Here is a 15,667-nt window from a genome sequence, read left to right on the forward strand (position 1 = left end):
GTTGGCTTCTGCTTTGAAAAGATCAGTACACAATTGCCATTGAATTGCAAAAGTTCGGAGTTTTTTACCACATCCGCTTCCGCTTTCTAGTGGCTCATACAGCAGATAGATGAGAGATGCTCTAACAGCTCGCTGTCTTGAGGAAATGATCTGGGTTCTACATTAAATTTCTCCGGAGCTTGTTAATCAGCTCTAAATTTCACCCCAGTTTCTATGAGCAGCAGTTGTTATTGTTTAATACCACAAGAATCCTGAACTGCTTAATCACACAAGACTGTCCTGAAATAAATGTGACTTTTGAGTGCCTTAAAAATCCAGCACAGTTTTACTTCTTTCATCCAGTGGTGATAGCAATTTGATTTTTAGCCACATAGATAGAGTCCAGATTATGTGCTACTAGCCCTGTGATGTCCCGAAGTTCTCTTTTAAAAATGTTCTCATATATATTACAATGTGCATAAAATGAACAAGATTTCAATGCAGTCTTTAATTAAAGGTTAACACATCTAATTTTATTGTAGCCCCTCGAGTGACACAGTTGGGAGGAAACGCCTGTGAAATTACCTGGGAAATGATCCCATCCATCAAGGGAGATCCTGTTAGTTACGTTCTGCAGGTACTGGTTGGGAGAGAATCTGAATACAAGCAGGTAGGAAAACAGTTTCATTTTAATAGTGCTAAATTGATGATATAATGGAAATGTTTTTGAACACTGTCTGTGCTGCTTCTTTCTGCTGTATTGAATTGCAGCCTATGGTGGCGTGTCATGAACTATGGTAAACACCGAGTCAAAAACAAAGGCTGTAATAGGTTGGGTTTTCCTCCAGGGAGTATATAGAACATCCTCATCTTAATGGAGTGATGTGCATTCTGTCCATAGTTAATCACTATTTCTAACTGAACTAACCTTTGAAAAGTTACAGTTCTGTCCACCCACGCTTTCTTCCCAACTGGCTGGTGCTAACCATTGTCTGAAGATGAGAAGATGAAGTAGGCAGATTATCTATCATCTTTGTTCACTAAGCCAATCCCAAGTCCATCCATCAAGGATTTCAGTCAAGTACCCAACTTTTAATTGGTTTGTTCAGCCATCCCATCCCTGTCTAAGGTTTGGATGCACAGATGTGTAACTACTACATATCAGCTGCCCTACAAAAAACTGTGTCTGTTCTTGTGCCGTGGAAACAAAGTGAATGAAATACGGCTGATTCTTTTTTCCTTGTCTATCGTGATTAGAGGTCACATGGGGACGTTTCCCCAGAGCACCTGAAACAGAACACCTCGTTCACAGCTAGATCTTTTATTTCACCTGTCACACCTCTGACGGTGTGATCTACAGTGCGCTTCATTTGTGCCCTCTCCTCTCCCTGTCCTTTCTTTCATTGCCATTCCAAATAAGTCCAGATATGGGCATGAGATATGTTGAACCTTAAATTGAATTCTTAAAAATGTAAGGTAGTACTTTCCAACTGTCTTTGCTCTTCTTCAGTCTATTTTTGAGTGTTACTGCGAATGAATGAATTATCAAAAATAACATAAATAAATGCAAGACAATTCGTGTGGGTGCTAAAGATTCAGAAACCTAACTATTGTTTTTGTCGGGAAACATCTTTGGTGCTAGTACAGGTAATAAAACCTCTGTATACGTCAGTGGTAAGTGGATAAGTGGACCCATTTTGCTGTTGCCTGATTTACAAAGTAGCCTTGATGTGTACTATCCGCGTACAGCTTTCCTGAGCTTAGCTTCAGTGCTTCAGATGTTCTGGATGTCCTTGGGGAGAAGTGGGCAGGCTTCATGTTCCTTTAAGGTAGGTGATGGCTTAATCCTTGCAGTCAAGAAATTGTGGTATGAAAAAGCTCAGCAATAAAGGGAATAAAAAGTACCTTCAGGGTCTAAAGTTGGAAGTCTTCATTTCTCATGAAGCATGACCCTGCTGAGGGGTGTTTTGCTTGAGTTTTTCACAAGTGACTCACCAGAAGCAGCTCCTGGCTGGGATGCTCAAAGCTGACACTGTGACTTGTGTAGTCGGGCTGGCTGATAACCGGCTGTGGGAAACAGAGAGAGTTCTGCTGTTTCACAGCCTCAGAAATCAGTTTCACTAATGAAAATGATTTCTCTTCGTCACAGATGGGGGTGTCTTCTCGCCCTGGGGCACATCATGGACTTACTGCTCATGACCTGAGCTGCAGGAGCTGTATGCGTGCTCATAGCTCCTATTATATAAATAGGAGATAAAATACATAAACATCTTTCAGTGATTTTTCTGGCCGATGCATTTCACTTCACCTTTGCTGTGGCATGCATGTGATCACTTGCTACTCTTTAGCTGAAAAGTAATTTTAGTCATATGTTTATTATGTTTTAAGTCTAGCTCCTAAATTTACTTTTAAATCTGTTTCGTTCCCTGCAAGTGACATATATATTCAGCATATGTATCTCAGGGGCCATATTATATTAGAAAAGTTTTGCAAATTGTTTTAAAGGGTTGCACAAATGAATAATATTGTAGATTTTCAGGCTATTAAATACACCCATGAGAAGGAACAGTGTCATAAGCGACTGGAGTTTCTACAGCAGTCGTTACTGTACTTTGCATGAACCAGGGATAGTATAGGTGGATAAGAAGGAGCAAAATAGCTGCATGAAGTATTTTTTTTATGTCACACTGGCATGGAAATAAATGCAACAAATACCTATTTCAAGCTATTTATGGGCTATGCAGGACCTTATATCACGTGTAGGGTTGCTCATCCTCAGGTGCTTTCACCTTTGCTCACCCTCCAGGAGGGTTCTCTCTGTTCCGTCACGTCTGCCCAAATGCAGATGAGAAGAGTTTCATAGAATAAAAATCCTGTTTTAAAATTACCTTAAAATTGAAACTTTTCAACTAATGAACACATAAAGCTGCTTCGCTGTTACAAATCTGTAATGCGCTCAATAGATCACATTATTTGGAGCAGTTTAAAGGCAACTATTCAAAGCAAGGCCTTGAACAGTTTCATCTAGTTTTGAGTCTGGTTAAAACAATAACAAGTTTCTTACAGAGAAATCTGTCAGATGAATTAGAAGAAATTAAACCTTTCAAGTGGGCATGTGTTCTAAATAGATTGTAACCAGTCTCTGATTCTTGATCTTATCACCATGCAAAATAGGCTTTTATTAATTATTAAATCCACTGGTCATTGCAGTGGAATGCAACAACCAGGTAGGGTTATCTTAAACTTTCCAGTGTGTCACTTACAGGGCAATTGTGGCTGTCACTTTTATTATTTGGAAAAGATAGAGGGGATTTGGAATTACTTAATGACACTGGTGAAATTGAGAAATACTTGCCTACAGGAATTCTCCGAGCTGTCTGGCTTGATCAATAGCATCAAATGCCGTAAGACGCTTCAGTGGCAGTTTATTACTTGTGATGATACTTTCATGGAGGGAGCCAGGCAAAAAACTCATCATGTTTTTATTATGTTCTCAGGCACCTAAGCAGAAAAGCTGTATTTAGGAACTAAAAGTGATAAATTGGATAGCCACTTTACTTTGACTTGTTGGCCACCAAGGCAAAATGTGATACACATAAAAAGTATGCTGCTTTATACAGTCATATTTGGTTTAATATTTTTTTAGCAGATTTAAAGACCTAATACATAATTGTCAGATGAATTTTTTTACTCTGCCTACGTGAAGTCCATTCGCAGAGTGTAACCATGTTCCCAGGCAAGGGTGTATCTCTGTGCTGAGGACATCCCATGTTGGCTTAGCCTGGTCCTGCAGACACTGTTGGAGGCAAAACGGAGCTGGAACCCGTCTTGTCGCTGGGTGCTCCCTGCAGGCAGCTGGGGACGATACAGAAGCTACTGCCACAAGTGAACAATATTTAAGCACAAGAATTTTTTTGCCTGTTGCAGAGAAAGCACATAGGTCCGCTCGTGCTAAATACTCATTCAAGCATTGAAAGCAGGAGAGTTTCCACCACCTTCCTAGTTCTAGTGCAGGAAACGTTTTGTCTTTATCATTATAAAGTGAATTTTAATTCTCATGTTTAGTGTAATTTGACTATTTTTCAAACTTTCTTTGAAGATGCCCTCCTCTCTTACTTGACTGTCTGGCCTTTTTCTGAGAAGTGCTATAGACAGCTGGCTTGAGTGAACTTGATCATCTCTACTTATTAGACCGTAATGAAGATACTAGTCCTTGACTTAGCCAAACTTAGCTTCCAGTTACACTGGTATTCACCACCCCGACAGAACAAAACAAGTAAAAAACGGTTTAACTGGACAAGTTTTTCCAATGCAGAGACAGGTTGTATATATCTCATACCTAGTGTCTATTAAATGTAATTTATGAAGCTTAGATTGTAAAATTTTTCTTAAATGTCGTTATTTCGATTTTACTGGATTTTTATTTTGTTTTAGAAGTGGTCATATTGGTTGCAAAGGTTCAGTTATGCCAAAGGCACGTAGAGCTCCTCTGATTATACATTTTGAAATGAAATTAATAATTACAACAGCACCAGAAAACATACCTTGCTTACATCTGTTTTGAAAGGATAGATGCTTTGAGTTACACTGTCTCAGAATCTAAAGAAATAGGAGTTAGGTAGGTCTTCAAAGTAGAATAATCCTGACTCTGGTCCTGTGGAAGAACACATCATTTTTTAACTATTTGCTGAACCTACATTTACATGCCAAACGCCTGCATCTTTTCTATGCATGGTCATTTATATTTGGGAGTAAACTGAAGTATTAACCACCTAGAGGATGTAGCATCGATGATGGAGAAAGTGGAGGACCGTTGCCCTCAACAGTTGGGTGTTAAAAATGGAATTGCCATTGGAAAGTAGAGTAGCAGAGCCGTTCTTGGGATGAGGAACTGCAAACAGATATTTGAACCTTTGTATTATTTCTGTGGACCACTGCAGCACTTGCAGTTTTGTTTTCCATGAAATTACTGTATTACTGTAACTTAGTGACTCACTTCTCATTGGCATTGGGAAGACAAGCAAAGACGACAAGAAAGGCAACAGTGCATGTCTGTGGTTAATCACGGAGATTTATGGTACAAATTTATTGTATTCCTGTCACCTGAGCTCAAGTGAACTTCACATGACTGTTGAGCATACTCGAGGAAGGTAACAATTTTATTTAAACATTGCTGCTTGATTTATGCCTCTGGGCCAAGAAACAGGAGCCAGTTAGAGGACTTCTACTTTAGTCTGGAAACTCAGTCACCATCATTCAAACTATATTAGGAAAACCTGTGAAAGTTGAAAAGGAGGGGAGAGAATGAATGAAAGGAAAACCTTAAATCTTGTCCTAGACCTTCGCAAGCAATCAGCAGCCACCTTCCTAACAGAGGGATGAGTTTCAGGAGCGAGCATGGGCAGGAAAGCTGGACTTCTAAGCGGTATTTATCTGAGCACGTCTATTCTTTTTCCTCCTCTATTTCTTACTCTGGAGTAGCACTCAAGAAGTCCTCTCTTGGCTCAGGTTTAATTTAGCTCTTGTTACCCTTTCCCTAAGTGGTTTTTACCTCTGGGAGGGCAGCGATGCTCTCAGCCTTCTGGTCCCGCCAGCAGGAGAAGGAAACCAGCTGCATGAGCAAAAGAAGAAGTAGCTGAAATTCAGGATTTTTTTTTTTTTCCAGCAGATACAGGCACTTTGACACGTTTTTGATTTCATAAAATACCTGTTTCAACAACCCTCTCTTATATAAATTGTTGACTCGTTATTTGTTTTCAGAGTTCGTAAATGTTTCCAGTGGTCTTTTTCCATTTAAGTCGCAAAACCGTCTCTCAGATCTTCAATTCTCTGTTTTCCTTCTCGTATTGTGACTCATGCTCTGAGTCATGCAGTACCTATAATACATTTGATTAACATAAGTATCTAATGGGTTTGGATTGCTAAAGAACCAAATACAATGCAACTGAGAGGAGCTTTTTTATACCTTAATATTTTATTGTTTCCACAATCTGAAAGTGTAATTTGTGGCGAAATTGCTGACTCTTGAGAGGAATGTGAGGAAAGTACATTAAAATAATATATGTAACCAATTTTACGATTATACAGTGAATGTCTTCCAATAACCTTAGTTTGCAGATTTTCTTCCTTTTGGGGCCAAACACAGTGCTTATGTCTTAGATATGTTTTAGTCATATAGTCCCATTTTTAAGAGTATGGAAACATGTTTGTAGTATTTATCACACCGACAAAAGATGAGTATGTCTTATGGTTGATATATTGGCTGAAATCTTGGCTATCCTTGTGTGCATTGACTCTGTTGAACACTGTCTTGAGACCTGTCACAGTGGGACATCTCTTAGATAGTCTTCCACATGCCTCTGTTTCTCCAAAACTTGCATTGACCTAGTGAGTTCCATCCCTTGAGATCTGCAGAAGTGTTTCCTTAGGAGACTCAGGCTTCACCTAACTTTCTGGCCCAAATCCTTGCAAAATCTAACATGTTATGTTTTTGAATTGTTTGATGCTATGGAAGGAGGAGGTTGTCTTGCTCTTTGTGTTTGACCATGTTTGCTGGTTTGTTTTGAAGGTGTACAAGGGAGAAGAGACCACGTTCCACATCTCAGGCCTTCAAGTCAACACAGACTATCGGTTTCGCGTATGCGTCTGCCGCCGGTGCTTGGATACCTCACAGGAACTTAGTGGACCTTTCAGCCCCTCCGTTGCCTTTATGCTTCAGCGAAATGAGATCATGCTCGCAGGAGAAACAGGAAGCCTAGATGATCCGAAGATGAAGAGCATGATTCCTACTGATGAACAGTTTGCAGCCCTCCTTGTTCTTGGCTTTGCAAGTTTGTCAATTATGTTTGCCTGTATATTACAATACTTCTTTATGAAGTAGAGAATTCAATGAAGTTTAAGATACAAATTTAACTAATGCTACGCATTATAATCCACACATTTATTCAGATATTTTTTTTAAATCCTTTTGTTCTACCATGCATTTTATATACTTCTCTTGTTTTTACAGTTCTAGCTTGAAGAAAGATAAATCAGTGTTTTGATGCACCTTTTTGAAATTCAAAACTAGGAAGTGGTCAAACTGGAGAAACAAGCAAACCAGATACCAAAAGCAAGACTTTTTTTTTTTTTTTTTCTCCTTCCTTCACAGTTTCAAAATTGTCACCAATTTGCCTTTTCAATGTTGATTTGGGGTGTTTTTCACTGAAGTTTTTACAGTCTCTTGTTTTATCTTACTATTTAGGAAATTTTAATCATGAGTCACTTTTTTTGTCTCTTCTTTTTCCTCCTAAACATTAGTCACAAGTGTGTATAGTGGTAAGACTAGAACACAGTGTTAGTCAACAGTACCAGATTTTCCTTGAACAGTATTAGCAGTGTTGCCTATGAATTGTTCACTACATTTGCCCCAGTTTTTTCAAGATAAAATGTAACGTTGTTATTTTAACCGTTTAGTGCATTTAAATCGGAACAATATCCTGCAGTCAAAAAACCTTAATTATGTTATTTTTACAGTTACAACACGATAAACTGCCTGTATAAGAAATCAAATAACCAAACTGCATATAAATTATGAAGCATTATAGATTTTTTTACCATTTTGATTACTAGCAGTAATTTTAATTAAGAGGGCATTGTGCAATAGTTAGTTATTCCCATGTTCAGCTATTTAAAAGCTGCTTTAACTTGTCTGTTTGTCACTGTATATAACTATTCCTAATCTAATACTAGATATTATTCTATTATATTCAGCCGGATTTATATGATTAGAGCTGGTGACAGCTTACTGCCTCTACTGAATTAGGTGAATTACATTCGATGTAAGCAAATTTAAGTCAGTTAATCTTTTTTATTATTTTTGGAGGGGTATTCGTTTCATGGAACTCTCTTGGAGGTATCAGAAATGAGATCTGTTTATTTTAAATGCCTTAATTGGGTGTCTGTGCTATTCTTACCACAGGGCTAATTGAAATTACTTGGTACATGGCAAAATTCAGATGAGAGTCCTGCAGAGGCATAGTCCTTGCTCTGATGGGAGTTCCTCCCTCCTCCTGCCCCTTCCCCCAAACACATTTTAATCCATCAAGATAATAGATTTTTAACTCTTGAGTCATTGGATTATTTATATTAAGTCACCATTGTGCGAGTACCTCAGGGACATAAGTGAGCTGGAGGTGCAAATAGATTCCAAAAGGGTGCAACAGACACAGTGTATTTCCCTGCTTCTCATTTTTGTATATTTTTGCTACTTGGTTTTGCTTTTGTTCTAGCTATTTTGTGCTCTGTCTCCATCGTCTAAGATTCAGTGTCTTGTACTAGCATTATAGTCCCTTAACCAAAGTAATGGGGAAAAAACAACATTATTTTTGTTTTAGGTTTATTTATACTATATACTGCATACAGTACTTTAATTACCAATTACAGTGCAATCTTTTATTTATTGTTAAAAATAAAAAATAAAAAGTGTACTTATGTACTAATCCCTCTCCCTACCCTACCCGTAGCATGTTATATTTTGTCTGTTTTATACTGTTGTACTTTAGGTCAACTTTTTACCTGGCAGCATTCCTAGTATTATTAATCTTCTTACATTTTCTTGTGTTTTTGAAGATGGGAGCATCTAGTACATTAAATGCCAAAAAAACATTATCAGTGATTCAAACGTTTACATGTATCCAAAAACATAATCATCTCTGGAAAGAAAGTGCTAAGATCAATGAATTATTCTGTGTGCCTCTCTAGATGTAGCAAATATTAGAAATGTTCTGTATTTTGTTATTGACTATGATTAGTTTAATTTAGCCTTGCAAACTAATGGCATTGAGCTAAATATATTTTTTTGGTTTTGCCAAAGTCATGGCTTGTCAAATTTATTTACATCTTATTTAAATTCATTTGTGATATGAAACTTTGTGACCTTGCATCTGTATTTTGTGAGCAAAGCGTATACAGCTGTTTTCAATTGAGGGGAAGAGAGTGTATTTTTTGAAACAATGAAAAGACCGCTAGTTTGGAAACCCAGAAATTTGAATAGATTCCCTTTTTTTTTTTAATTTTTGGAATATCGTTTCAGCAGTGCTGCTATGAAATCCAAGCTTGACACCTTTTTTAAAAAAAATAATAATAATTTTTTAAAAAAAGAAAAAACCCCCACCTTGCTTTAGATTATTTGATCAATTTTGAAAGTTTGAAATACAAATGATACTAAAAGCAGCAAGCAGAAGTGTAGAGAAAAGCAGTTGGTTACACTGGAAGCATTTCTGTCGTTGCTAATTTGTTTGGTGTCCCTTCTAATCACGGTAAGGAGAACACCCAGCCCAGCCCTGAGGTTATCCCAGCAAGTGTTCTGTAGGAGTTGGGACAGGCCCTAAACAAGGTAATTTGCCATTCCTTTAGTTTGTATATTCTGCCATAGTGATTGTCATTCATATATTAACAAAGAAAATAAAGCATCACAGATGTTTAAACCATTCCTGGTTTGATTTCCATCATCACAGAGCCGCTGTTTGCTGATGCCTTGTCTTTTCCCGTACATCTTTATATCCTTTATATCCTTTGATATAAATGTAATAGCCGGCATTGAATTTCTGCTCTCAAAGAAATTATGAACAACATAAAAAAAGGTAGAATTAAACACTAAATATTTAAAACCCTTAAGGAACGAGAGAGATGTTTTTATATTGTTCTGCCTTTTCCTTTATGAACTTGAAATGTTTTCTAATCCTGTTTGTTGGCTACAGTAGCTCAGTATTCAGTGTCATGATTGAAAAGTGCCCTAACTGAATGTGTATGAACCTTTTCCTTGCACAGTTCTTTAAATTGAAAAAAAAAAAGTTTTTACCTCACTGTGGGAACATACATTCCAAGCTTTTCAACTTAAAAAAAAAAAATCATAAGTTTTCTTGTATTGTAAATTTTAGACTATTTCATATGCATTGTATTAAAACTGCCATATCAATTTTAATGTATAGATTTTGCAAATACTACGCTATGTATGTAAGACTTAACTGTATCTGTAGTGTATATGTAATATATTTATGCCCAATAAATGTTTTAATTCTTTCTGATATTACCGAGAGTTTCTTGATTGTGTTCACGTGGCCCCTTTTGGGCAGGTCGGGTGTTGCCGCAGCCTGAAGCAGGAGTGAGACCCCAGGTTTTAACTCGGCTTGTTTCTCATTTGTAATTGGAATGGTTTGGGGTTATTCATGAAGTGTGTGTTGGTGCACTTCAGCAGCTTATGGCATTATCTTTTCTAAGACTGAGCTTAGGCTTAAGTGTCAGACAGCACCAGCTGCAGCACTGAGCTCTGACTGCTGCCCTGCACTTGGCTTCCCTTGGCAGGGCCGGCTTACAGTCAGCAAAGGCTTATAGAAATAATCCTGAAGTCAGGTTTTCTTGGTGTTTTAATCGGTTCTTTTAAATAGCCTGAGTGAACATTTAAGGATGGTAAAAATATACCTAGATTTGTTATCTCTTTGTAATTAAACACTTGAAATATCAGAACTTTTCACTTATTTCTTAATTATGTGCAATAAATTCAATTACTAATCAGAATTGATCTACCATGTATACATGTTTCTTGGCAAACACTTCAATGTTTGTTCTTTAAACAGCTTTTCTTCAAATCACTGCATAAATACATCATTATATTTATTTAATTACCCCAATTTGCAACATGAGTGGGTTTTTCCTATGGAAATACAGTCTATTTTTTTTCACTTGGTTGGTCAACTTTTTAAAAAATTTATTTAAAGAGTGCTTGCCGAAACAATCTTTTGTCTATAGAATACTAATTGCTGCTTTGATATCGGAAAAGATCTTTTCAATATTCCCTGGTTTATGGTGTTACCATCCGTGTCCACAGAGATGATGGAGGATGGTTAAAGCTTGTGGGAGTGAAGGAGGATTTAGGTATTTGCTGTTTGAGCTCTGGGTGTTATTTTGTGATGTTGTATCCCACAGATTTGGTGCAGAGATGCTGGGTCTCCTTCCCACACCCAAACTAGGCAGACATGGGGTAAGTAGCACTAAGTTTCTGATGGATTTTGTTTTAGAAGGAAAAACAAAGTGAGTTGTAACCAGGTTTGGGCAATATTTTGTTTATTAATAACATCTCTTCCCTGCTGATACCTGTTGGGAGAAAAGTATCTGCTTAGAAAAGTTCTGAAATAGCGCATGGGCTCATATTTTTAGATAGTTTTGCGGCCCTACAAACAACCTTGAGGCTGGTACAGGAGCTGGATGTGGACCATGGCACATCTTGCAATTTGAGCAATCTCCAGGTCTGCCCGCAGCCAAGCGTGGTCACTGGGTTGGTGGCTGCTGTTTCTATAGCAGCAGCAATTCTCTCTCTTCTCAGTAATCAAAGATCCTGTGCAAAAACAAAACGGGTAAAATTTGTTTTGCTTTTGACTTCTGTCACTGTTGCAAGTTGGGAGGATGTTTGGTTTGGTGGGGGGGAGTTGAGCCCCATTTAAAGGGGGTCTCTGTACTAGAAACCAGTGTATCAAAGAAAGGGAGGTAGGTCTGAACTCCAGCCTCTGTATCAGGGGACCGAGGCTCTCCTGCCGCTCCCTCCTGTCTTGAAACACAGCAGAGGTATTTGAAAATACTCCTGAAAATTAAATACTTCGGGAGCTCCAGCTAAGAGGCCTGCAGGGCATGCTGTATAAAACAGCATCGCCCAAACTGCTCATCCATGGTGGGCCAGGACACCAGTTGGGTGATTAGAAGCAGCTCCAGTCTGTGTCCGTCTCTAATGAGTGATGTAAATCACAGTTCTCTTCAACAGCCCCAGTGTGGTACAAAAAGAGACCCGTTCATATTTTTAAGGAAAACTCCAGCTGCAACCTAATCTTTACCCACTTGGTGCCAGACCTAAATGTATCCTTCAAGATCTTAGCAATGTTTGAGCAATTTACGGACTTGAGATGGGGTGATTCCTCCCCCAGCATTAATGACACCTACACGAACCTGATATTTTGTTAGACCTGTTTGCAACAAAAGGCATTAGAGAAAAGTTATAAAGAAATTATTGTGGAAATGTGATATATACATCATATTGCCTCTGCAAATCTTTGTCTAGAATTATAGAATTATTGCAGAATTCATGATGTATTGTGATTTGTTGAAGTGGTTTAGAATTACATTCTTTGTCCTTAATATTCACCTGCCTTGGAGTGACGGTGTAAATGTCATCCCTTATTCTTTTCAGAAATGAGAACCCACAAGTAAGTGGAGAGGAGGATATGGACGTTTTGTTTCAATATCTTTATGGCTGAGCAGAAAAAGCCAGCTGAGATCCTTTGAAAGGGCTATTTCACTGGTATTACCTTTAATAAGTTCTAAATGATTGCACCTGTTTCTGCTTTTGACAATTGCTCTCTCACAATGTACAGATTCTTGGCTGGGCAAAATAAAATTAAAAAAAAAAAACAAAACAACCACAACAGGAGGTTTTGCAATATGCTTTCAAACACAGTGGATTAGCCTGCTATCTGCTGTTATTTAGCTGAATGTGCTGTTATTAGTTTGAGTAGTTGTATTTATTGTACTAATTGGTGGCGTAGATGGTATTGCATGCAATCAAAACTATTTTTAGGTCTGCTAGCACAATTAATAAATAACTGCTTGTGTCAGTGCGCTCAGTGGATGGCATTTCTTGGTAATTTTATTAGCTCATCTCTCTCACTTCGTGTCATATGAAAGCTATTATTCTCTACAAATAAAATGGAGCAAACAGTAGGGATGCAGAAGTCTTGTGAGGATTAACATACGAATAGAGTTGAGAAACTCACCCTAATCCAGTGCAAATATTGTATTTATTAATTTATAACTCAAATGCCCTTCTTACAAAATGCTTGAAACTGTTTGCGGTGTCCAGGGTTCGGAGGGCTCTGCAGCAGGGCACACGTCACTGTCCCAGGGAACACGCCGGGCAGGATGCTGCCCACCCATCGCTGCAGCGTGTCGGGTGGGAAAAAGTGGGTCTCTGCAATCAGCAGGGCCGAATGTTCCCCAGGGTGCTGCTGTACAGACTTTGTACTGTGTTAGGTGTAGCTCTAAAATTGTGATTGCTCTGGATCGCAGTGCTTAAGGTGCTGCCGCTCCTGTCTTTGCCTTCTCTCCAGTGTTGGGCATTTTCTTCTGCACATCATAGCTCTGTCTCATGTCCTTGTTTAAAGTGTGATGTGATTGACTTCAGTGTTTTCAAATCAAAAGCATCATAGCTGTACAAACCTCTGATTACTCTCTAAATAAGCCCTGCCTGGGCAGCAATGGTGTGAGCCCCTTCCTCTGGCTTATGTCAGCCCGTCTTGCAGGAAGGGACATTTAATTCAGGTCCCACCACAGCCTCTGGCAATGGCATTCTGGCTACATGGCAGACTCCAAATTACACCAAGATGTGAGAAACCAGGCACGAGGCACAGCAAAGACTGAAGAGAAAGCAGCTAAGTACAAACCTCTTGTGGTTTTTGACACTGCAGCAGGAGTATCTGGTCCAAGGTGACTGTCGGAGTCTGGGGCAGCTGAGGACAGCGGCTCTGCGAGTGGCATCAGCAGTGCAGGTTAGCTTTTGGTGAGAAAGCAACCACTGTTGTGATCTGAAATTATTTTGTTTCCTCCTGTATATTTGCATTAGACAGGAGATGCTTAGGGAGCACCAAAGGCAGCCGCTGGTTGAGGGATGATCTGCATACCAGCGCATCTCCACTAGAGCTGCGGCACCAGACAAGGCACGAAGAAACCCTTGCCCTGGCCACCCTCTTCACAAACTGACAGTAGTTCAGCGGGTTCAAAACTACGCATCTGATCAAAACTAGCTCAGAGGATTGTACCTTTTGCAGCCCCACATTGGTGCCCATGGTACAGCACAGCAAATTTTACAAAAAATCAATTGCATTGTCACCGCTTGCTAAAAATACCAAGGTGCTATCAACTGGGTAGAATGCATGCCCATGTGTGATCATGCATATTGGCTTAACTTTTGGTGAGAATTTGTAGTACAAGTTTTTGCTGTCTTTTGTCCTATCAGCGTCTTAAAGCTATTTAAATCTCTGTACCTTAGAACCTGTCTTGCTGCGGGCGTGTTGCAGAAAGGGCTCGTGGTGTTAGATTCCCTGCCTGCCTGTCCTGTTGAAGGGTGATTTGCAGCACTGGGTCGTTTGTGGAAGGAGGCTGTGCGGAGATGAGCAATGCGAATAGAGGCTTGGAAATCACCATGCCTTTTCTTTCTCATGGACAGCACTGCAATCATGCGAAAATCAATCCGAACATGAGAAAAAAGAAAAGGGAGTAACATTCTTCCCTTTTGATCCAGCAGCATTCAAAATGGGCCCAAATCCTGGTAGAGCATCTCCTGTGCCCACAGAGCAGCCTCTGAAGTTGAGCACGGGGTACTTTATGTCTGAGAGCGATTTTATCTTACGGACTCGCACACGTCACCAAACTTTCATTTTGCTCCCAGTGAGGGAAACGAAGGAAGCGTGGAGAGCAATAAATTGCCTTCATTGCAAAATGTTTCATCTCCAAGTACAGCCAGAGGAGCAGCCTGTAGGCTTTCAAAAAGATGTATTTGTGCACAGAACAAGAGAGCAGCAGATTGGCAATGGGCAGCGTTCAATTTAGATGCTGATTTAGGAGCTGGTAGCCTCCTAGCAAGTGGCAGTCCTGGGGCAGCGCTCTCCCCATTAATGTTTGTTTAGAGCTGACCCCATGTGTGAAGGACGCAGGTACCTGTCCATGAATGCCCACCAAGTGTATCAATTACTTTTAATAATACTAATGTACTATGCTGTATGCTGAAATGACAATCGTACTAAGGCGCAACAGCAAGCAGATGTGACTGCAGAAATCTGTAAACTTTTGTTAATACAAGATGGATTAAATTTGTGTTTTTCTTCATCCTCTTTCACAGTATTTGCATAATCACAATTTAGAGGTAAAAGACAAATCATGATCTAATACTGGTGCCTTGGTTTTTTGTTGGGTTTTTTGTTTGGTTTGTTTTGGTTTGGGTTTTTTTTACCCTAAACAGCAGAAGCCGGGCTTCTGAAAACTGGAACTGTGATTTCACGATCTGATAGAGCTGGAAAAGCTGGACCCCACCATCTAGCAAACTGCTTGGGGTAAAAGTTTGGCTGAGGACATGGGACATGAAGCAAAACCCCTGGGGGTTTGACCTGTTTCTCACCAGAAATCATATTTCAGAGTGGAAAGCCATTGGCAAGCACACCTGTGCAAGGAAATTATTTTGTTCCTGTGAAGTTCCTGGTCTTCGTGCAGAGCTGGGAAGGAGTCTGCTGCAGTACATGAGGTGGGATGTGTGGGGGGGAGGAGATGACTGGAGTGGGAGAGCGCTGTACCACTGCCCTATGTGGATGATGGACCTATCTAAATGAACAGAGAGACTTCATGTTAATGCCCTGTGAGCTTCCAGCTCCTCCGGCACTGCTCATATTACAGCTGGGCAGTGTGTAACTCCAGCAAATAGTGTAAAATGGTGTAAATCAGACCAGATGTTCCCAAGACGTGCCAGCTCCTGCAACTGCATCTGCTGGATATACACCCACGTGGATTATCCAGAGGATTTTCTGGGAAGCTCCAGCATCTGCCCAGCCCCAGGGATGGGTGCAGGAGCTCACATGCAGATGTGAATCCTGCCGCGGATGTAGGTGCTGCCTCA

At 39.6% G+C, this 15,667-nt stretch overlaps 1 protein-coding gene across 2 annotated transcripts in view; it reads left to right on the forward strand.

Moving 5' to 3' along the window:
* Positions 1 to 9,992, forward strand: part of FNDC3B (fibronectin type III domain containing 3B) — a 197,604-nt gene extending 187,612 nt beyond the window's left edge. For both annotated transcript variants that reach the window (XM_065639992.1, XM_065639993.1), the window contains exons 25-26: positions 522 to 649; positions 6,548 to 9,992. In XM_065639992.1, coding sequence (XP_065496064.1) covers positions 522 to 649; positions 6,548 to 6,859 — 440 coding nt within the window. In that variant the 3' untranslated portion in view covers positions 6,860 to 9,992. The remainder of the gene's footprint in view (positions 1 to 521; positions 650 to 6,547) is intronic.
* The last annotated feature ends 5,675 nt before the right edge of the window (positions 9,993 to 15,667 follow it).

The sequence above is a fragment of the Caloenas nicobarica genome, chromosome 8 (assembly GCF_036013445.1).
Source record: "Caloenas nicobarica isolate bCalNic1 chromosome 8, bCalNic1.hap1, whole genome shotgun sequence".
In the NCBI taxonomy this organism is placed as follows: domain Eukaryota; kingdom Metazoa; phylum Chordata; class Aves; order Columbiformes; family Columbidae; genus Caloenas; species Caloenas nicobarica.